The sequence below is a fragment of the Indicator indicator genome, chromosome 20 (assembly GCF_027791375.1).
Source record: "Indicator indicator isolate 239-I01 chromosome 20, UM_Iind_1.1, whole genome shotgun sequence".
Lineage (NCBI taxonomy): Eukaryota > Metazoa > Chordata > Aves > Piciformes > Indicatoridae > Indicator > Indicator indicator.
In genome coordinates this window covers 6,422,923-6,446,405 of record NC_072029.1, presented here as the reverse complement: position 1 = coordinate 6,446,405, position 23,483 = coordinate 6,422,923, and the positions used below count along the sequence as shown (strand labels likewise).

Here is a 23,483-nt window from a genome sequence, read left to right as displayed (position 1 = left end):
CAACTCTGAAAGCAGGAAAGCTTGACAGGTCTGGTTTATTTTCCTGTTACAGTAAACCATGGTGACAATGCTTGGGAGAATACAGAGGTATTTCCAAACCTGTACAAGAAGGAACAACCAAGGCATGTTTGCAACAACAGCAGAACTTGACTGAAAATGGGGGTTGATGCTGATTTCCCCCCCCCTCCCCAAATGCAGTAAAGTCCACACTGAGTTTTGTTTTCAGATTCTGAAATACACAAGTGATAACAGAGGGCTGGAGGCATCACACAGACTGTCACGTTATTTTCATTCTGTAACTAGGTGGGGTTTGGGTCTCTTTCTTATCTGTCTTCTAGTACTCACCAAGCCTGGAGAAATGAAATATCCTTGAAACTTCCACTGTTATCCATGCAAGGCAGGGCTTCTCCCCCTGTACTCAGCACTGGTGAGCCTACACCTTCAGTACTGAGCTCAGTTCTGGGGTCTTCACTATAAGAAAGACACTGAAGTGCTGGAATGGGTCCAGAGAAAGGCAACAAAGGTGGTGAAGGGCCTTGAACACAAGGCTTGTGAGGAATGGCTGAGGGAAGTGGGATTGTTTAGCCTGCAGAAAAGGAGGCTGAGGAGAGACCTCATTGCTCTCTACAACTCCTTGAAAGGAGGTTGGAGCCAGGTGGGGGTTGATATCTTCTCCCTAGTACAAAGTGATAGAAAGAGAAGAAATGGCCTCAGGTTGCACCAGGAGAGGTTTAGGGTGGGGATTAGAAGAAACTTCTTCCCTGAAAAGGTTCTCAAAGACTGGAACAGGCTGCCCAGAGAGGTGGTTGAATCCTCATCCATGGAGGATTTCAAAGAGGCAGAGATGTGGTGCTGAGGGACATGGTTTAGCCCCAGCCTTGGTAGGGTTAGATACTGGACTGGACGATCTTAAAGGTCTTTTGCAATCAAAATGATTCTATGATTGTATGAATATCACATCATCTCTCTAAGAGGAAGTTCCTGGAGCAAACCTTTGCTTCAGCTCTGCTCTTGGACACAGAATTAAAGTCATTGATTTAAAAGAAGAAAAACTCCACAGAGTCAGAGTCATTTTGGTTGGAAGAAACCTCCAAGATCACAAGGTCCAACCCTTAAGCCAGGACTGCTAGGTCACCACTAAACTATATCCTTCAGCACCACGTCTCCACAGCACTGGAATCACTCCAGGGATGGGGAATCCACCACTGCCCTGGGCAGCTGACATGTCCACCTCCTGTTTAAAAAGTGCAAAGTAAAGTAAGAAGCTTCACTGATTTCATTGCCTGGAACAGTTTTAATTGTGCCCTTCTTGAGGGCTTTGCTTTTATGGGTTCATGGAAAAGTCACTTGGCTTGGGTAAAGGCCTTTCCCATCAGGGGAAAAAAAAAAAATCCCTCAAAACTTGTTAAGAGATTGTTTTTGCTTCCCTTGAGAAGAATATGATGACTTTACAGAAGTGTAAGCTCTGGCATGATCAACCAGGTACAATCTGTATTCCTGAGTGCCACAGCTACTGTTCAGCATAGGCAAAGACAGCTCCAGGAGAGCATTTCAGGAGCCTCAATCCACTTACTGATGATAGCTGTGAATGTGAATCATAGAATGGTTTGGGTTGGAAGGGACCGTCAAGATCCCTCGTTCCACCCCTTCACCATGGGCAGGGACACCTTCCACTAGACCAGGTTGCTCAAGGCCCTGTCCAATCTGAACTATTGCTCTGATTTTTTATGAATTAAAGAGAACCCACACTAAACAGATCAGCACTTACATCACACTAACCTCTGGCAGGCTGCCAAAGAGTTACCACCAAAAGATGTCTTTTATTGACATGGGTAAGAGCTGAAGAGCACCACTGCAGTGGCAGAACTACCAGAATTTGAGTTCCTTATTAAAAACATGCAAGTTTCTCAAAAGTTTGCTGTACAAGCAGTGAAAGGATGTTCTGTAAGCCACAGAGATCCACTTCTCACTGAGCAGAGCCTGGTTTGAAGTTTAAGGCAAGGCTGTTGATACAGAACCTCTGGCCAGAAGGTGCGGGGCCATCATCAAACACGTGGCCTAGGTGGGCATCACACTGCAACAGAAATGATGAACCACTGTTACCTGTGCAGTCAGGGACCAGCAGCATGCTGGCACCTACTGTGCTGTCCTGAATCAGGAAACCTCTGTCAGGAATTCACTGTTGAGTTCTCTTGGTGGAGGAGAGACTAGAAATACATCCTGGAATAATCACCCCTGGTCAGTGGGCAAATACCTGCCCCCAGACAAGCAGTTCCCAGAAGTGGAAGTCAAAAGGGAAAAAAAAAAAAGCATAGGAAAGAAAGAGGAGGATCTAGAGTTCTGAACATACAATGAAGATTTCAAGTCACTGTAGGTCCTTCTCACAAGTGAACTGAGGATTTACCCCACTCCCCAGACTGCTGCTAGGAAAAAAATTAGAATCAGAATAGCTGTCAGTGGCTCATTCTAAAATGAGATGGTTGTCTTCAGCTGGAGTTCTTGAAGGGTTGTTGCTGGATATGACTGCAAACATTAACTCTACCAATACAGATTAGGGGTCGACCTGCTGGAAAGCAGCTCCATGGAGAAGCACCAGGGAGGTATTAAAAAGATATGTGGATGTGGTGCTCAGGGATGTGGTTTGGTGGTGGTAGCTTAGCAATTGTGGTGGCATTGTGAGCTCTAGGTGAGTAGCTGGACTTGATGATCTCAAAAGTCTCTTCCAACCTCAACAGCTCTATGATTCTGAGTGTAAAATACAGCCACAAGCCAATCAGTGCTCTAAAAACCACCACATAAGTAGGAACAGCTGAAGGAACCCTTTCCAGTCTAGAAAAGAGATGACTGAGGGAGTCAAAATAGTTACCCAGAATAGAAGGGTGGCTCCTGTGAAACAAGAGAACCCAGAGAAAGTAGCTGTGAGGATGTGGGCTGTGCAGGGCAAATAGCAGTAAGTTTCACCAGCTGCAAAGGAAACTGTCTTTTCCCCAGTGTCTAACCAACAGTGGGAAGACATGGAGGTCACAGCTCATTACCTAGAAAGTCTGTGGACTCTGCATCACTGTGTATTTTAAGAACAGCTTCAGCAAACATTTAGCAGGACTGGATCAGGAAGAACCTCCTCTGTGATGGGGCAAATGTGTGGCCCAGTTCCCAGAGTCCCTTCTACTGTCTCTAGATGCTTGAGCTCCTCTCAATAAATTTTCTGTCTAAATTCTAGCCCTTGTCTGTACTCACACAGCTACTCTCCTCAGCCACATCATTTTCTTCAACCCATATTTGATCCTTGGAGCTCTGCTCATACCAAGAAGTGAGACAGAACGGTCCTGGTGTTACCATCATTGTCACTGCTGTATTTAGGTAGATTCATGAATGGGCACAAAGAGCTCTAATCTGTGGAGATTGGTGTCTTTGGGCATCACCTCCAACAGTGAACATACCTGTTTGCAGATGACTTCAGTTCTAGTTGAGCCCAGCGACTTATCCATTCGTCTCATGACATTGGTGTTGCTCTCATCTCTGCCACAAGCACCATAAGCCTCAGAGAACGAAGGCCATCCAGTCCCAGAGTTGTACTTCTTTGCTGAGCTAGAGTGGAAACCAGAGCTTGTTAATTAATAACAGAGATGTTACCAAAAAGTCTGGCTTTAATAAGAACTTTGGCTTTTTTCCTCATCCCTGTCTTGTACTACTATTAATAATATTTGGCACGGCAGGGATTTTCTCATTGGCATCAAACTGTGCTGGAAGCTCTTTTCCAAAGAGAATTCTTGGTAGACTTCTCTTTGAAAATGCCAAAGGGAATTCTTGATCAGCCCACAACAGGAGCTTTTGCCTCACTGTTTCTGTTTCACTGATGAGTTGGCATTTTGTAAGCTCATAAAGAAAAAAAAAAAAAAAAGAGTTTTGTTTTTTTTTTTCCCCCCACAACAACTGAGCTCATTGCTTAGCTGAATTACACCTGCAAAGCTGAAGCTCAAAGCCTGGCCCAACACAGCACAACTTCAAAGAAGAGAGTTTACAAAGAAATGAAGCATGAGAAATGGTTAGGTTGGGCCACTGGCCCAAGCTCACATCTGATGATGGCTTTGGCTTGCAGTCAGAGAAGAAACTGGTTTGGAAAATCAAATAGAGCCTTCCTCAAACCATCAATCAGCCACTGACAAATCCTCACAGCACAAGGACCTGCTTTTCCCAAGAGATCATCAGCCATCAAAAACTGTCCTACAGACTCCCAACTTGTTGATGCCTCCTCTTGACACCCAGGATTGCCAGCTCAGTTTCACTGCACGTTAAAACCGGGAGCACGTTGGAAACTATGACCAGGAAATAGCCTGGGGATTTATGATACAGAAATGAGAGAATCCCTCCTCTTTGAAGCTGTGCAAGCTTTGACAGCAGTAAGCACTTCCCCTGGTGAAGAGTGACCTAGTGTGAGTTAGAGTGAGAAATGAAGACAGGCTCACGTCCTGCTAGGATAAGTGGGCTGGAGACCCCCCACAAGCCTTCCCTTCCCATGTTCTAGCCCAGTTCCACAAACCCAAGGCTCTTACTGGCATCTAGTGGTAACTGGAGACATCAACACCAGCAGCTGCTCTACTCTGGTGGAGGGGAGGAGTCCCATTAGTCAATACAGAATTTAAAGCAAAACACCTAGCATGGACCACGTATTTTCCCGTGGGGTATTAATACAGCAAAGAAAACCACGGAAATCTTCCTTTCAGTGCTGTTTAGAAAGACAAGGCAACAAGCTGGGCAACAAGCATGAAGAATCCACCCCAAAGCTCAGAGCAGGCCTCAGTGTTTTACAATGAACTCTACAGGGCTGTCTTCAAGCAATGCAACTGTAGAAACAGAAGAGGATTTGCAAACACAGAATGACCAAAGCCCAGTTTTTGTGGGGGGGTCTTGCTCAGTCCTTAAATCAATCCATAAAGATCCATGAGAAATGCTCTCCCAGCTCATCCCAGCTCTCCATAAAACTGGGGAAAAAGGGGACACAGCACAGAAGCAGGCTGCACAGACTCTGCGTTTGCACAAGCAGATATTTAGGGCTGCAGACCTGTTTCTGTGTGGCCAAGGAGGGTTTCCTGCCTCCCCTGCTACAAAACCAACACCGTGCCTAGCAGCCACAGAACCTGGAGGAACACAACTGTCCCTACATGACTTCTGACTTTCCCTGACTTACACTTGTGCTGTTTCTTTTTTTAGTGTCTAAAGACTTCAGTCAGAACTCCTCATGTTTTTTTTTTGTTTGTTTGTTTTTTTAACACAAGGATCTTTCTGCTTATTCATACACAGAGACAGGAGGATCCTCTCTGAAACCCTGTAGAGTCAAGGAGGACATTTAATGCTGCATAGGTTTTGTATCTGACCCTGAGCAGCTCCATCCCTTCCATTCCACTCACAATACTTCTGTTCATTGTAGGTATTTTCTACAAAGGAAAGGATCAACTTCTTGAGCTGTTAAACTAACTCTCAACAGAAATGGTCTCTTTGTGGTTTTACTAACAGTAATAGCACTTAAGATTCCCTAATAGAAACATTTTACTACCCCAAAATATTGCTGTTCAAGATCATATTTGCCCTTTGAAGTATTTCACCACTTAATTTATGGCTAAGTGGACTTTCCCTAAACATCTGCATTAGATTAGCCTTCGACACACCATTCCTCCAGCACATGTCATTTGCTTTGATCCCTATTTCAGTCATCCTGGATGGAATCCAGATAATTCTAAAAACTCCTATTTTTTTATATATATTTTTTTTTTCTGTATGAATTTCAGCTGTAGGTTTGCTGAAGGTTTGAGATTTCATTAAAGCACCACAATTTGCTATCTATAAAAGTTAGGTTGGGGTGTTGGGGTGTGTGTGTGTGTTGTTCCATCTATTTCCAGCTCTTTATGAATGACTATTTGGTAGCAGAAGGTAATAAATGCTGCTGTAAATGTGTACACACATGACTATATGAAAGAAAGGAGGAAATGTTTCATGTTTACCTGCAGCTGGTGATCTGATGCATTTGAAAAAGTGATTTTTAATGCACTAGGAAATAAACATGGTGAATGAATCTCTTAGCAGATACCATTTTTTAGTGGCCTCCACCAACAGGAGGCATTCACAGCAAACACATTTTCAGACCCTGTTGCACAATGAATCAATTTCAATTCTCTTAATTTTCTTTTTCCCTGTGAGATTTATGATTTTCAATTTTAATTTCCTCAGATCAGTCTGCAAAGCTCAGCATTCTTTTATGCTTGAAACAAAGGTAGCCATATTCTCTGAGAGCTGGGTACTGCAAAAAAGCAGCCTGACTGTGTGGTTATGTTGCTGTTTTGATATTAATTTAGCAGCAGACGGAGTTCACTCCAATGATCATCTCTCTTCATGCTGCCCTCTCAATATCTATTGCTCAGGGAGGTGGTGGAAGCTCCATCCCTGGAGGTTTTTGCAGCCAGGCTGGATGTGGCTCTGTGCAACCTGCTCTAGTGTGAGGTGTCCCTGCCCATGGCAGGGGGGTTGGAACTAAACGATCCTTGACGTCCCTTCCAACCCTGACAATTCCATGATCCTATAAAGGATGCCTAAACTGAAGGGACACCTGAAGGAACTCTTCCTCAGCTTAATAATTTAAAATACCTCTAACTGATCTGAATGTTTCAGAAATATTTTTAGGTTTTGTATTTGTCCTGAGAATATTCTGAGATGCTGAAAGACATTTATTCAAAAGTGTGTAATAGCAAATATGTAAAGCAAAGAATTCAGTGAAGCAAATGTTGTCTTGCATAACAATAGTATCCTGGACTTGGTCAGAGGAAAAACTAACTGTCCACCATCAGCAGCCTCCCATTTTACCATTTAGCTGTTTAGTTTAGGTTGATTTCTAATATAATTTTCCCACTTTTCTTCCTATTCTGGTGTCTCTCATTCCTCACTTGAAGTTCTCACCCATGATACATCCTTTAAAGACTGCATAAAAATGGGCTCCATTGAACGCTCAGCTGGGAATGCACAAAGGCTACTTTCTAGATCAGAAATATGGAGGAACTGTCTTTCCTGGTTCTGTTACAGAGAACAGAAGCCCCTCTGCCCATCCCATTCCCAGGAACTCTATTTCCTTTGGCTCAGGCTTTAATGAAGCTGCACAATAGAGGGTATTGGAAAGAGCACAGAGGTTAACGGCGCAGTCGCTCGCAGTTAGGGTTTCAAAAGTGATGTAACCAAAAAGGCAAACCCACTGGAATGTAATTTAGGGAACAAGAAGGGGGTGGGCTTGAAGAGGAGGTCTCAGCTCCAGGATGAGGGTCCCAGCAGTAAGAACTAGGCTAAGGTGAACTAAAAGTCTGTGTAGCACAGTGGCAGGAGTGGGAGATTACTATGGAAGAACACAAGAAGAGAGCAAACAGTGATCCTCACACATCAATACAGGTATTTTGTGGCAGCTTGGGGCTTAGAGACCTCTGAAACAGAGAATTTATCAACCAAAAAGGACAGTGTGTGTGGCAGGAGGAAAAGGCAAACCTTAATGCAGTAGCTGCTATCTTGTGGCCACTGGAGAGCCTCCTATGCTCAAGAAAAGAACATACCAGATCCCTGTATCACCACAGGTGTCCTGGGGAGCTTGTACATAGCACTCTGGCACCAAGGGATTGCTCTTCTGATCTGCACATCCCATTCCTCTGATGAAAAGCACTGCTCCTCCTGCCACAGTTACGACATTGTAAGGATGCTGTGAAATCTGAGAGATGCGTTCAGTTCTGGAGCACCTGGTCCAGTTCTGGAGCCACTGTTACAAGAAGGATCTGGAGGTGCTGGAATGTGTCCAGAGAAGGGCCACGAGGATGAGCAGAGGGCTGGAGCTGCTCTGCTATGGAGACAGATTGAGAGAGTTGAGGCTGTTCAGTCTGGAAAAGAGAAGGCTCCACAAGGAGGCCTTCTTGTGGCCTTCCAGGATCTGAAGGGGGCTACAAGAATGCTGGGGAAGGACTTTTTAGGGTGGCTGGTAGTGATAGGACTGAGGGGAATGGAGCAAAACTAGAAGTGGGTAGACTCAGATTGGATGTTAGGAAGAAATTCTTCCCCATGAGGGTGGTGAGACACTGGAACAGGTTGTCCAGGGAGGTGATAGAAGCCTCATCCCTGGAGGTTTTTAAGGGCCAGGCTGGATGTGGCTCTGGGCAACCTGATCTAGTGTGAGGTGACTCTACCCACGGCAGGGGGGTTGGAAGTAGATGATCCTTGAGGTCCCTTCCAGCCCTGACAATCCTATGATTCTATGTTACCTGAAGAGTGGAGCATTGCAGCACACGCAGCAGTATATTCCTGGCTCTGTGTTATTCAGGTAGATCCCACTGAATGGCTTGGAAAAGATAAAATAAAAAAAAAAAAAGAAAAAGGCAAGAAAGAGAAGTTAGTAATGCAGGTCTTTAAAAGCTCACCATCTGGAACAAGCATGTAAGAATCAGATTTGAGGCAGGAGAAAAACCATAAAGAGAAGGCTTTGCAGGGGGGCTTTGAAGAACAAGCACAAGCAGACTAAAGAAACGAAGGGGAGGATGCCTTTGGATTAATAGAGAAGACTACCCCCTGCCCCAGAAGCTTCGAGACCAGGCAGATCCAGGTAGCAGGGCTGGAGCTGTGACCTCCAAGCAGCTTGTGAAATGTGCCAGGGCTCTGCTATGGAGTGCCACAGCTTCCAGGTGGCTCTGCAAAGGGACTCTCCTCCTCCCTGCATCACTGGGAATCAGGATCCTTACTTTACAGGTTAGCTGGAAAGCAGCTCTGATGACAAGCACCTGGGAGTGCTGGTGAACAAGTTCACCATGACCCAGCAATGTGCCCCTGTGGCTGGGAAGGCCAATGGTCTCCTGGGGTGCATGACGACTGTTGCCAGCAGGTCAAGGGAGGTTCTCCTCCCTTTCTATTCTGTTGTGGTGTGGCCACATATGGAGTATCATGCCCAGTTCTAGGCTCCGCAGTTCAAGAGGGACAAGGAACTACTGGAAAGAATCCATGAGAGGGCCACAAAGATGGTGAGGGCAGTGGAGCATTTCTTAAAGAGGAAAACCTGAGAACTGTGCTGCTCAATATCTAAAGGATGGGGGTCATGAGGATGGGGCTGGGCTCTTCTCAGTGGTGTCCAGTGATAGGACAAGAGGCAGTGGGCTCAAACTAGAACACAGGACGTTTCACTGGAACTCACAGAGAAACTTCTTTCCTGTGAGGGTAGGGAAGCCCTGGACCAGGCTGCTGAGAGAGACCCTGGAGCCTCCTTCTCTGGAGACTGCTGTAGCTCTCCTGTGCATACTGCTCTAGGTGAACTTTCTCTAGCAAGGAGATTGCACAAAACGATCTCTAAAGATCCCTTCCAACCCTTACCACTCTGTGATTCTGTGATTCTATGAGGGCAAGGGAAAACTCACAAAGCATCTAGATGGTGACAGCTCCCCAGAGCAGTTTTTCCTCTGCCCAGCAGGCAGAGGTGGCTTAACCCTGAGCAGTGTCTGCACCTTTACTTACCGGCTCAGTTCCTTTTTCTCTTGTAACGTAGAATTGCTCTGGAGTCAATTTTTTTTTCCAGTCTGTAGCAGCAGTTGCTTCAGATTGTTTAGTCAGAGAGCCCCTGCCTCCAAGGAGATGTAGAGAGATTATATGTGTTATTTTAACTTAGGCTCTGTTGAAGCTTTCCATCATCACCTCAGTCTCCTTGTTTCTGTGGGTACTGACAGAGCACAGGAGGACAGTTCAGGGGCATAAGAGCAGGGGTGAGTGCAGGACTTTGCATCTGCTCTCCCTTCTGTGTGCTGCACAGGGAGGGAAGCTCCAGCACACCACTTGGGAAGGCTCTGGATGGAAATAGACACCTCCAACCCAAGGTACCAGTCACTCCCAGTGCAGCCCTCTGTTCTGGCTTGGGACAACTGCTGGTGCTCCTTCTTCATCCTGAAGTATCACTGAAAGGTTTGGCAGAGTGCCTCTTGGAAGCCATCAGAAACCAGAGCTAATGCTCATTTATGGGCTGTTACAGACTAGCAACTGCCACAGGCCTCAGTGAAAAGTGGTGCTAAGAAGGAGCACTGGAAGGAACCAGCACCTACAGGCCGAGAGAAATGGGGCCATAATTAAGTGAGAGACCCTCAAGAGGAGAGCAGAAGTCATCCATCGTGGTGCAAACATCCAGAAACATCACCTCTGAGTCCATATACACCATGCAGAACATTTATGGTGACGTGGAATTGGCAAAGAATGAATATATTGGCAAAAAAACAATGAGTAAAAAATTAGTTTGATTCCTTTCTAATCCAAAAATCTGCAGTGGGCAATTCCTTCTACTACTGCTTCTACTTCTACAACTAATTCTACTCAGGGAACAGAGGAGGCCATTAAGATGATCAGAGGGCTGGAGCACCTCCCCTATGGGGACAGGCTGAGAGAGCTGGGGAGAAGGCTCTGGGATGACCTTAGAGCAACCTTCCAGTACCTGAAGGGGCTACAGGAGAGCTGAGGAGGGACTTTGTAAAAAGTCCTAGAGTGACAGGATGAGCGCAAATGGCTTCAAACTGGAAGAAACTGTCTTTAGATTAGACATTAGGAAGAAACTCTTCCCCACGAGGGTGGTGAGACTGCAATAGGTTGCTCAGAGAAGTGGAGACTCTGAACCTGGAACTGTTCAAAGCCAGGCTGGATGGGGCCTTGAGCAACCTGCTCTAGTAGGAGATGTCTCTGCACATGGCAGGGAGGAGCTGGAACTAGATGATATTTAAGGTCCCTTCCAACCCAAACCATTCTGTGATTCCATGATTCTATCCTTATCTCTGAGTCCTTGAAAAGAAATCAGCTCCCGAGTGAAGAACACTTGCCTGGACTCCTCTCTTGCAAGTCAGAGCTGATATGGGGGAGGGGAGGAATTTGCAAACCACAGTTTCACCATAAACCCCTCCATTTTAGCTCAGTTTCACCATTTAACCCCTGCCAGCTCAAGAGTGCTACCTCCAGCACTCTGACTTAGTCCTTTCCAACCAGCTAGAGACCACCGGGGATGAGGACGCCCTCCCCTCGCAAAGCAGCTCCTGCCTTTTCCCCCACCCTCCTCCTCCCCATGCTTTGCCTAGAGGGTACCTGTGCTGCTGTAGACACTGGAGCTCCGTGGCAGGGAGTGGAAGAGGAGGAGGTGGCTCCTGAGCATCCTCTGGAGCAGCCGAGCCGCCATAGCAGCGGGGAGGGACCGGGGGAGACGCCGGACGCGGCCGACTGGCCGCGTCCGGCGTCTCCCCCGGTCCCTCCCCCTTGGGCTGTGTGTCTAATCCCTGCCTTCAACCTAAATAACTCCTCCTCCTCAAAGCAGTGAGGAAAACACCCACTCAAACCCTGACACAGCGTTTGCGGCTGAAGGTTTCCATCTCCCCTTAACCCGAGAGGCTTAAACCCGCCGCGATCTGCTGCAGCCCCACGCACAACCATCTGCGTTTCCTTTGCAGCTGGTTTTTAAGGAGGAAAAGGTCTTTTTTTTTTTTTTTTTTTTAACGAGCCAAAGGGCTGTTGCTCTCCTAAATGCACGTTCTAGCTATGTCAAGAGCTGTATTGATGAATTGTGAAGGCAATAGTTGTATTGATCACTTGTGAAGGCAAGGCGGGGGTGAAGTGGTTGCTTGTGGTGTGATTTGCAGTCACAGCTGCTTGGACTTGGTCTATAAATACCTCTTTTAACAGGACACCTGTTTCAGCTTGGCCTCCTGTCCTTAAAAAGTAGATCTACACACACAAAAAACCACCTCATCCTTTGCCAGGTTCAGCTTTAATGCTGTTGTCTGCTTTTTCTAATTAATTGTTTATTTACAATTAATTCAAAGAAACTTTTTCCTTGAAAGGGCTCTCAAGCACTGGCACAGGCTGCCCAAGGAAGTGGTTGAATCCCCATCCCTGGAGGTGTTGCAGAGGCAGAGATGTGGTGCTGAGGGACATGGTTTAGCCCCAGCCTTGGTAGAGTTAAAGAATGGTTGGACTGGATGATCTTGAAGGTCTTCTCCCACCTTAACAAGTCTATGATTAATTAATTATTACTTAGTGACACAGAAGGAACTATTTTGTTTGCATCCAAACCCAAAGCTGATATCACAGAATGTTAGGGGTTGGAAAGGACCTCCAGAGATCATTGAGTCCAACCCCCCTGCCAGAGCAGGACCACAGAATCCAGCACAGGTCACACAGGAACACATCCAGACAGGGCTGGAAAGTTTCCAGAGAAGGAGACTCCACAACCTCTCTGGGCAGCCTGTTCCAGTGCTCTGGGACCCTCACAGTGAAGAAGTTCCTCCTCATATTGAGGTGGAACCTCCTGTGCTGTAGTTGCTCTTTGTCCTATCCATTGCTCCTTGTCCTACCACAGGGTGCAACTGAGCAGGACCTGTCCCCTCCCTCTTGACCCCCAGCCCTCAGCTATTTATAAACATTTATTAAATCCCCTCTCAGTCTTCTCCACGCTAAAAGCCCCAGGCTCTCAGCCTCTCCTACAATACAAAATTAACTCTTTTTAGTCCAATTCTTCTAATCAAAGGTAAAAAACCCACAACAGAATCACAGCATGGTGGGGTTGGAAGTGTCCTCCAGAGATCATCTAGCACAACCCTCCTGCTAAAGCAGGTTCACCTACAGCAGCTTGCCCAGGTGTTCCTCCAGGTGTGTTTTGAAAGTCTCCAGAGAAGAAGACTCCACAACCTCTCTGGGCAGACTGCTCCAGTTCTCCAATTCCAGTACATTGCAATTGCTCCTTGAGTAAAATGAGTGTGGTGGTGGTGGTGGTGGAAGAGACAGATCCTGTTCATCCCAGCAGCCATGAGCCACGTTTGAGGTGGTGCAGCAGCAGATCACAGCCTCCATTTTTCCCTCCAACAGAAGCCTGACCTGCAGTCCTCTGAACCAGCATGACAGGAAATGGCCTCGAGCTGTACCAAGGGAGGTTTAGATTGGATATCAGGAAAAATTTCTTTCCTGACAGAGTGGTCAGGAATTGGAACAGCCTGCCCAGGGAATCACCATCCCTGGAGGTGTTCAAGAAATGTGTGGCCATGGCACTTCAGGACAGGGTTTAATGGCCATGGTGGTGTTATGTTGATGGTTGAACTCGATGCTCGTAGAGGATTTTTCCAACCAAAACAATTCCATGATTCTATGACAGGTCTTAGAATCATAGAATCAAGAAGGCTGGAAGCAGAAACCACCTCCCTCCCTCCCCACCCCCCCAGCTGGAGGTATTTCATTTTTCATCTCTCCATTGCTGAAATCCCAAATCATTGTCCTGTCATGCTTATAATATTGACTCCCATGGTTACAGCACATAGCAGCCTTCGTAGCTAGGCAGAGAACTGGCCAGCATCACTCCCCATAGACTGGTCTAAAAGCTAATTAGGCTGTTACTTAATTTTCCTCCTTTATTTTTCCCTCTTCCTTATGCACAGGGGGAAGCAGTCAGAAGTCTGCATTATGCAAATTTCCCAGCGAATTCCCCCCGAGTTGTAATTCACTTGGAGTTATCGTGAAAAACGGTGCCCAAACCCTGCCTGTGCGCAGGCTGCAGGCAGGGAAGGGTCACTGCTCCGCAGCACAAGGTGCCACCAGCCCTGTGCAGCTGGGGGAGAAGCTCTCAGCCCCTCCTGCCCCCTTCCTGTGTGCCCGAGCAGCAGCAGCAGCAGCAGCGTGCGTAGGAGGGTGAGTGCGAGAGGAGGAGGGAAGCCGTCACGCTCCAGACTATCCTGCTAATATTTATTCGGGCTCTAACCACTTCCCAGCCCTGGCTCTGCCTTGACTGACAGCTTTGGGGACAAGCAGAGCATCACATAATGCCTACGCTGGCAGCTACTGAGCAGTCAGCCACGAAGCGGTGAGATGCAGCAATCAAAGGAAGCCTCTTCAAATTCCAGGCTCTGCTTAAGCATCTTTGGTTAATAAAGCTCCCGACGGTCCTGCGGACAGAGGGAAACGCTCAGACCGGGCTGGGTCTGCTTCAGATGCATTTGTATGCACCAGTTCTGCCCTGCTCATCTCGGCATACCTAATGTATGTACCCTCCTGTGGGGTGTTCCCATTGGAGCAGATGGGAGCCCAGCATACAAGCATTGTCTCGGACCTGCAGTATGCAGCATGCCCAGGATCCTGGGGAACCAAGAGAAGAGGACTAGCACCAGCACTTGGGTGGGGAGGTTGTGTCTATGGCAGGCTCCACTCTCCCCGCAGAAATCCTCACTGCTTTTGGAGGAGATGATGGCAGGAATGCCACATCCTTCCTCAGCACTCTTCCCTCTTGTCTAACAGACTTGCTATGACTCCACAGCTAGCTTCCAGCTGCTCAGATGTGAGGAAAGTCTGAGCTCCTGGTTTATGCAGACACTGTTTGTGCTTTCAAATGCCACCCAAAGATCTGTAGTAATGCTCCAGCGATGAATTCCAATCAAATTCATCAAAAGTCAGTAGCAGAAGTACCAAATCATCTTGGAAGAGGGTATTGCTGGCTTCCAGAGACACAGAGAGACTGAATGAGGGAGAGGAGAAAGAGAGGAGAGGAAGAGGAGAGAAGAAAAAGAGGAGAGGGAGAGGGAGAGGGAGAGGAGAGGAGAAAGAGAAAAGAGAGAAAAAAAGAGAGAGATTGGTTCCAGCTGGAAAGGACCTACAGGTTTTGTCGTCTGTGAGAAATACTTTGAGTTGGATTAGACCAAATGCCCTCCATAGGTCCTGCCCAGCATAAATTTTTTTTAGGATTCTAAAGGCAGATTTCTTGCAAAATTAAGTGAAATGGATATTTTGCAGTCACTCCTTGGTAGAAAACTCTAATTTGGCAGCAGCCCACTTATTCAGTTAAATTTCATCCACTTTCAGAAGCAGACACACACTCTGGGATGGAGTGAGCATATCTGCAGGGGCAGCTCTTGGGAAGCAGCAAGCCCAGCAATCCCTGAATTGCTCCATGCCTCTCCTGGAATACCCCATGCCTTCCCTGAATCATAGAATGGTCTGGGCTGGAAGGGACCTCCAAAGCCTGTCCAGTCCAACCCCCTCTGCAGTCAGCAGGGAACATCCTCAACTAGATCAGGTCTCCCAGGGCTCTGTTGAGCTTCACTTTGAATATCTCCAGGGAAAGGGCCTCAACTACCTCCCTGGGCAACCTGTTCCAGTGTTCCACTACCCTCATGGTAAAGAACCTAACATCCAATCTCAATCTGCTCTTCTCTAGTTTGAAGCCATCACCCCTCATCCTATTCCCACAGGCCTTTGCAAACAGTCTCTTTCCATCCTTCTTGTAGCCCCCTTCAGGTACTGGCAGGCTACTATTAGGTGTCCCCAGAGCCTTCTCTTCTCCAGGCTGAACACCCCCAGCTCCCTCAGCCTGTCCTCATAGCAGAGGTGCTCCAACTCCTTGACCAATCTTGTGGCCCTCCTCTGGATCTGCTCCATCAGGTCCATGTCCTTCCTGTATTGAGGGCTCCAGACCTGGACACAATACTCCAGGTGAGGTCTCACCAGAGCAAAGTGGCAGAATCACCTCTCTGGATCTGCTGGCAGTGCAACTTTTGATTCAGCCCAGGACTCATACCATGCCACATGGACAGCAACAACACATTCCCCAAACCTGTGTGTGATTTTTTTTTTTTTTATCCCTTGTACTTCAAGGCAGTGAAGAACTGTCTGGTTCTTCTTCCACCTGGTACCCAAAGCCTGAACAAAGCAGGCAATGAACGATTATTTGGCAGCAGCCACCACAGCAGCAGCTTTCTGTAGGTTATCTTAACGGATTTATCACCCTGAACTAAGCCCTGGCCATCTGTTCTATTCTCTAATTACAAATGCAGAAACAGCTAATTCACCACTGCATCATAAAAAAGTAAAATAGAAATGATTGAAGAGTAGGGAGTGTCATGCTTCACACGCTGACGGGGGGGAATTGCTCTCCTTTCAACAGCCTGCAAGCAGAGTTTGCTCAAATTGCAGCTTGGGTTGGAGATTAGGAAAAATTTCTTTCCTGCAGGAGCGGACAGGGATTGGAACAGGCTGCCCAGGGAGGTGGTAGAGTCACCATCCCTGGAGGTGTTCAAGAAACATTGACTTGGAACTTAGGGACATGGCTTAGTGGCCATGGTGATGTTGGGTGGAGGGTTGGACTGGATGATCTTAGAGGTCTTTTCCAACTGAAAGAATTTGATGATTCTGTGGTTCTTTCTCAGCAAACAGGAATTCCTGAGGAGCAAGGCTCACCAGAACAGGTTTTATTCCTGCTCATTCATCTCAGATGTACTTTTAAACATAGGCTTCGCTTAAGGACAGTTCTGAACCTTTTTTTTTTTCCTTCTCTCTTAGATGACCCCTAAAATATTTATTTTTTGATGCATTTTCTCATCAGGGAAAGCACAAAACCACACTCCTTAAAAATCTCTCCCAGACTCTGCTTTTCCTCTAGCTCACTTTTGCTGTGCTGAAGGCTTGTCTGGTGGAGTCACTCACTGGTTTTGTGCTGGTAACTCCTCTTCATTGCAATACTCTTGGTTTGGAAGAGAGGCAGAAAGCAGGGGACTGAGTGTGTGTGCCCTGCTTCCTAGAAACAGCCCCAAGTTCTGTTGTACTGCCACTGCCCAAGCCACCAGCAGCAGTAATGGTTTAGGTGGGAGTTCAACTTCTGATTCATGTGGATATGGACTCCTGGCAGCATCTGTCCTCTCTCCTCTGGAAATCTTACACTGAAAACTGGATGCAGTTGAACAAGTTAGTTAGAGGGGCCAAGAATCTTGGTTCCTGTAATTTTTATGGGGTACATCCTCCTGCCACCAGCACCTCTTCCCAGTGTAAAGCATTGTGACCTGGGTCTGCAGCAGCTTCATCGGAGCTTTCAGCACCCCTAAAGGCTGTGACCTGGCTTGTGGGAAGATCATCTAATTCTAGTCCCCATGGCACTGGCAAGGGCACCTTCCCTATATCAAGGCCTCATCCAACATGGCCTTGAACATCTCCAGGGAGGGGGCATCCACAGTTTCCCTGGCCAACCTGTTCCAGTGTCTCACTACCCTTACTGGAAAAAATTTCTTCCTAATCTCTGGTCAAAATCTGCCCTCTTCCAGCTTCAATCCATTTGAAAGACAAAGTGTATTGAGTTGATGCTGATGCTGCGAATGTCTTGGTCCATATTTCCTGAGCAGGAAGAGGGTCAGAAAGGTTCAGAGCAGGCTGCAGGTTTTAAGCAGACCTCTTCTTCCCACACCACCATTCACCCAGCAGGGAAAAGTACTGGTGTTGCTGGCATGCTGGTTAGCATGTGCTGCTCTGATTTTTGAGTGGCAAGGAAGGACACCTTCCCAGCAGAGCTAATGTTCAGTGGCATTTCAGTACCAGAACTGAGCACAGACCTGACTGACATCTGTGCTCTTCTCTGCTGTACTTCTGTGAGCAGCAAACACATGGCAAGTGGTAACAACACATCACATTGGTGCTGGCTCCTTTTTTATCCCTGGGTTCAGTTTTGGGGGCCTCACTACACGGACATCGAGGTGCTGGAGCATGTCCAGAGAAGGGCAACAAAGTTGGTCAAGGGTCTAGAGAATAGATCTAGTGAGGAGCGACTGAGGGAACTGGGGCTGTTTAGTCTGGAGGAAAGGAGGCTGAGGGGAGACCTCATTGCTCTCCACAACTCCCTGAAAGGTTGGTGACATGGGTGTTGGTCTCTTCTGCCAAGTAACAAGTGATAGAAGGAGAGGAAAAGGCTTCCAGTTGCACCAGGGGAGGCTTAGGTTGGAGATTAGAAGAAACTTCTTCCCTGAAAGGGTTCTCAAGCACTGGCACAGGCTGCCCAGGAAGATGGTTGAATCCCCATCCCTGGAAGTGTTCTAAAGAGGCAGAGATGTGGAGCAGAGGGACATGGTTTAGCCCCAGCCTTGATAGAGTTAGAGAGCGGTTGGACTGGATGCTCTTAAAGAGCTTTTCCAACCAGAATGGCTCTGTGATTCTAGAAGAAGCAGGGATGGTTGTGAGCAGGTGACCTGGTGTGCATAGCCTGGGCAAAGGGCTGATGAGTGACAGGACCTGCTGCCTGCTCTGATATGGTTGCTGTGCTCATCTTGCTGTGATTCCCCCAACATTTATCCAACTTCAAGCAAGAACTGGCTTCAATTATGCTTTGCACACGGTTTTCATAGATGGCATCTCTGCAGTCAGTGAAACATCAATGAGCTGGAAGAACTAGCTGGTTCATTAGCATGCAAATAAGCTCACTCCTTAACGAGAGAAAACCTTTTACTAGCTCATTGTGTCTCCAACACACTAATTTCTTCCATGCCCTACAAATAACATCTCTAGGTCAAAGGCACCTATGTGTGTGTCTGTCCCTTTGTGCTTCTGGCATTTCTCCACACACTCTGCTCTACCTGAGCTCTAAATTCTGCCTGGGGGACAGTGGACAAGGAAGGCCAGAGAAAACTATTCCAACATTTCTGCTGTCTTTCAGTGTCAAAGACAGTGTTTGTAGGACAGAAAAACAATTAGCTGCTGAAGAGGACTAAAGAGCTGTTAATTTATCTGCAAAGTTCTGCTGTAATGGGCATACTGGTAAAGAGTAGAAGAATCCTGTCCCAAGCCCACAGAGCTGCACTGCAAAGCCCATGGCACAATGGTGGAGCAGAGTCATAGAGAGACATTTTACAAGGGCTTGTAGTGATAGGACAAGAGGCAATGGTTCAAGCTGGAAGAGATTGAGACTGGAGATGAGGAAGAAATTTTTTGCAGTGAGGGTGGTGAGACACTTGAACAGATTGCCCAGGGAGGCTGTGGATGCTCCCTCCCTGGAGGTGTTCTAAGCCAGGCTGGATGAAGCCTTGAGCAACCTGGGCTAGTGGTAGGTGTCCATAGCAGGGAGGTTGGATCTTTGAGGTCCCTTCAACCTGAACCATTCCTGGAGCCTTCTTAGCAGTGGGTAATCAGAAACTGTGATGTGTAAGTTCTGTAAATCACACAGCAGCTGTTCCCTGCTAGCATGAAGATAAACCAAGTGCAAGGTAACCTCAGCGCTCCGCTGCTCAGGGATCAAGGGCAGGTGTCACATTTTCTTGCTTTACTGATGTATAATTCCTATAAATGTGCATGGGAGTTGAAGGAACAGAAGGGAAAAAAAAAGAAAGGGTATAGTGGATGTGGGGAGTAATTGAAACCTATTTAATAAGCATTCTAATGTTAAAATGTACCAAATGGTTTTGATCTAGCAAATTGTAACTGTTGTTTTACAGTTTAGTCTTTAAAATGGTGCCAAAAACTTAAGTAAATGTCTAAGCATTGAAGTCAGACACCTAAAATGTGTCCAACTAAATGTTTAGGGATGAACATACCAGATATGCACCTTCTTGACAGCTGGACTTGGTAGTCTTGAAGTTTTGTAACTATTAGCGCTGCTAACAGCTTTGCAAGAGCTGTTTTGGCAAAATGTGTCAATATGAAATGTATTTGTACAGATCTGCCTCTGCACTTCCCTCCTTTATCAAAGAGCCTGGCTCAAACATTAGGTCTACAATGTACTCCCGAGGAGGAAGCAGGAGCCCAGCTGCTCCTTGAGGAGAGTCCTCAACCAGTTTCACTTCGTTCCAAGCTCTGTTGTACTCCCCACGAACCAAAGTGCAGCCAATGCCAATTCTGTCTGCTAGCACCTAAAGAAGAAAGACAAAGGAGTGAATCACAGCTAATTCAGGTAGCTTCTGTGTAGCAAGCTGTCTTTTAAAAGGCAACAGATGCTTAATAAAAAGACAACAAATCCCTGAAAAGCCAAGAGCTTTCTTGAAACACTGGGTAAAGCTCTGGTGTTCTGTAAGCCTTTATTGTTGGATCTGCTTAGGAAGTGTAGGGTTTTAAATGTTATTTCTATGCACAAAAATATTAGTTTTAACTCTGTTCAGACACTGATATATTTGTTTAGCTGCCAGTTCCTCAGATTTCAGAATCACAGAATGCCAGAATGTTGGAAGGGACCCCAAGGATCCTCTGGTCCAACCTTTCTAGGTGACAGTAGAGTTGAAATGAGCTGGCCCAGCACCCTGTCAAGCTGAGCCTTAAAGCTGTCCAGTGTAGGGGAATCCACCACTTCCCTTGGGAGGTGATTCCAATGTCTCACTGTTCTCATGGGGAAACATTTTCTTCTGGAATCCAACTGGAATCTACCCAGCAGTACCTTGTCCCCATCAACCCTTGTCTTTTCCATAGGACTCCTTGTCAAAAGGGAGTCTCCATCCTCCTGGCAGCCACCCTTTTTGTGCTGGTCCGTGGTAACAAGGTCTCCCCTCAGCTTTCCCTTCTCCAGGCTGAACAAGCCCAGCTCTCTCAGCCTTTCCTCACATGGCAGGGCTGCCAGACCTCTGAGCATTCCTGTGTCCCTTCTCTGAACACTTCTCTGGACACTTCTCAAATGAAGTGCAACACCTACAGTACCCAGCAATGTTTTTGGCTAGCTGGAAGCCTTACTTCTGAATAACATTTTGAAGAGCTGTCTATCCAAGCAATGAGGTGTGGGCACACTGCACACAGAGAGCTAACAGGAAATACAAAGTGTAAGAATGCACCATTTTTATCCCTGTGGGTCAGGACTCCACTCCCAAGCACACTGCCTGCTTTTCAGCCCCACCATGGTGGGAAGCAATGGAATGGGAGGCAAGTGCCTGCTAGATGAAACACCTGCCTGTGCTCTCTGCTCTGCTGGCCACTGACAGACCTGTAATGGTTTCCAGCCACAGCACTGCTTTCTCATAATGCATCTGCTGTGAAAGGAATGGAATCCTGAAGGGCTTTTAGCTTGCTACAAACAGACAAAGATACTCATTGCTTAGGCTGCTGTGGCTTGAAGAGAAATGAGCTGTCCCTATAAGGGTTCCTTAGGACAGCAGAGGATGAGTGAACATCAGTGCTGCTTCAGCACAATTAATTCATGTCCTCAGACCTCCATAAAATACATCAGGAACTTTCTCTCCCCACGGATACCATAAATTTAGGATTGTGTACTGTTTCCTAGATCCTTCCTGCTTAATGTGCTAGACCCTTGCTTTTCTTTTCCTTTCCATGCAAGAAGCAGAAGAGTCCAGCTAGCCAACAGCCAAGGAAAAAAGGATGAGACGGATAAGCAGGCTGCACCAGTACAGCTTTACATCAGACAGAAGAAATGAGTCTTCCCAGTTTAAGACACTAGAACATGAAATCTGTTCTGTACTATCAAAGGATACTGGAGAGATCACAGATCCCAGGATATTAGGGGTTGGAAGGGACCTCTGGAGATCATTGAGTCCAACCCCCCTGCCAGAGCAGGACCAGAGAATCCAGCACAGGTCACACAGGAACACATCCGGACAGGGCTGGAAAGGCTCCAGAGAAGGAGACTCCACAACCTCTCTGGGCAGCCTGTTCCAGTGCTCTGGGACCCTCACAGTGAAGAAGTTCCTCCTCATGTTGAGGTGGAACCTCCTGTGTTGTAGTTTCTATCCATTACCCCTTGTCCTATCACAGGGTGCAACTGAGCAGAGCCTGTCCCCTCCCTCTTGACCCCCAGCCCTCAGCTATTTATAAACATTTATTAAATTCCTTCTCAGTCTTCTCTTTTGCAGACAGAGATACCAAATAAAAGTGTCCCAACAAGTTTATGTTTGCAGCATGGGGAAAAAAATTCAAAAAGTTGCATAATTCAATACCTCACAGTTTGTCAAAAATGTGAAATGTTTTGACTCCCAATCAAATATTTTGGCTTTTTGCTATTTTATCAAGCATTCTGCTGATGTCACTTAAGACAATTTAGTGACACCAAGAATGTTTACCAGGAAGAAGGGATGCTGGCTTCCATTCACTGGGAAATCAGCTTTGCCAGTGGAAAATGATACCAAAGCTTTCACATGGATATAAATCTGATGTTATACTGATTTACAAGATCCATTTAACATCAGTATCTTCTTGTAGTAAAATAAAGGTGGATGTACCTTGAAAAGCAAAGCCCTGTGGCAGAAGGTCCCTTTTTGAATTCTCCCGATGGGCACAACGTTGCACTTCAGCTCAGACTCCAGTTCACTGATGTGGATTTCCCAGCTGAAGTCATCCAGTCTGTCTCTTTCAATCGGGCCACCCATCTTGTCTGCAACCAACCTGTTCCAACAAACACCAGGGGCAAGTCAATTTCTCTTCTGTTTACCACCAAAATGTAGCAAAAGGAAATGTATGCAAGCAATTGGTGAAGGACACACAAGGCTTTAATTCTTTTGCTATGTTCCTTGGTTGTTTTCTTGGTGAAGGACACACAAGGCTTTAATTCTTTTGCTATGTTTCTTGGTTTTTTTTTGGTGAAGGACACACAAGGCTTTAATTTTTTGGTTGTGTTTCTTGGTTGCTTTCTTGGTGAAGGACACACAAGGCTTTAATTCTTTTGCTATGTTTCTTGGGTTTTTTTTGGTGAAGGACACAAGCTTTAATTTTGGTTGTGTTCTTGTGTTTCTGGTGAAGGACACACAAGGCTTTAATTCTTTTGCTATGTTTCTTGGGTTTTTTTTGGTGAAGGACACACAAGGCTTTAATTTTTTGGTTGTGTTTCTTGGTTGTTTTCTTGGTGAAGGACACACAAGACTAACTCTTTTGCTATGTTTGTTGGTTGGGTTTTGATGTTTTGCTCTCTTCAGTATTTTAAATATTGGGTTGGGAATTACTGGGTGAACCTGAAGAAGAGGGAAGCTCCAGGCAGTCCCTTGTGCTGCTTGTGCCTGCAGCCAGCCCTCAGAGAGGACTGCACTTGTTCCAGAGGAGACAGCCAGCACTGCAGTGTGTCCCCTCATCCAGCCTGGCTCCCTCCCCAGCAGGCACAGCTTTGGCAGGGGGGTTGGACTTGATCATCTCTGGAGCTCTCCTCCAACCCCTAACATTCTGTGGTTCTGCCTGATTCTCTGAACTCTGCTCATGCTGCCAGGCTGCTGAGGGCTGCTGCAGCTGCCTCCTCCTCCTCCCCTCCCCACTCTGCACACAGCATCCAGGCAGCTGCCTCAGATGGAACACACACACCACCCACCCCCCCAGACATTAAACTTCATTTCCCCTCCTTGTTCCACTGGGTTGTGTGTCTGCAAGGAGTTCAGTGCTGTGTTTGAAAAGCAGATCTGAAAGAGGATTTTATGGATTCCACCTTGAGGAAGGCAGCATGATTTATACACAGCTGAAGGGTTGAGGATGAATATCTGCTTTGCCAAACTTTGCAATCAACAGAGAAGTGGTTCCTTGGATCACCTTACTGAAAATAAGAGTTAGCAGAAGAAAGCAATGTGGTGAAACTCAGTGGGATTTGATGCCAAACTCTCCAGATTCAGGAGGTAGCCAGGGAACTACTGAGATACTGAAGGTTAAACTAAGGGGAAGATGAAAGCAGACACACTGCTTGGAGATGCCAGTGACTGGTGGCCAGGCTGAGTTATCAGTGAAACTAATGAATCACACATTGATAACCACAGTCT

General features: G+C 46.7%; 2 protein-coding genes across 2 annotated transcripts in view; both read right to left on the bottom strand.

Moving 5' to 3' along the window:
* Window positions 1–1,754: 1,754 nt before the first annotated feature.
* MSRB2 (methionine sulfoxide reductase B2) lies at window positions 1,755–11,209 on the bottom strand. The gene is made up of 5 exons (XM_054389964.1): window positions 11,119–11,209; window positions 9,520–9,626; window positions 8,283–8,359; window positions 3,441–3,588; window positions 1,755–2,074 (listed from the first exon to the last, which is right to left on the bottom strand). The coding sequence occupies exons 1-5, from the start codon at window positions 11,207–11,209 to the stop codon at window positions 1,967–1,969; spliced, it is 531 nt and encodes a 176-aa protein (XP_054245939.1). The 3' UTR covers window positions 1,755–1,966.
* An 8,242-nt stretch (window positions 11,210–19,451) lies between these two features.
* The window catches only part of ARMC3 (armadillo repeat containing 3), a 63,548-nt gene continuing 59,516 nt past the window's right edge, over window positions 19,452–23,483 (bottom strand). The window contains exons 16-17 of the mRNA XM_054389963.1: window positions 21,972–22,134; window positions 19,452–19,667 (exon numbers count right to left, since the gene is read on the bottom strand). Of these exons, the coding sequence (XP_054245938.1) occupies window positions 19,452–19,667; window positions 21,972–22,134 (379 nt within the window). The remainder of the gene's footprint in view (window positions 19,668–21,971; window positions 22,135–23,483) is intronic.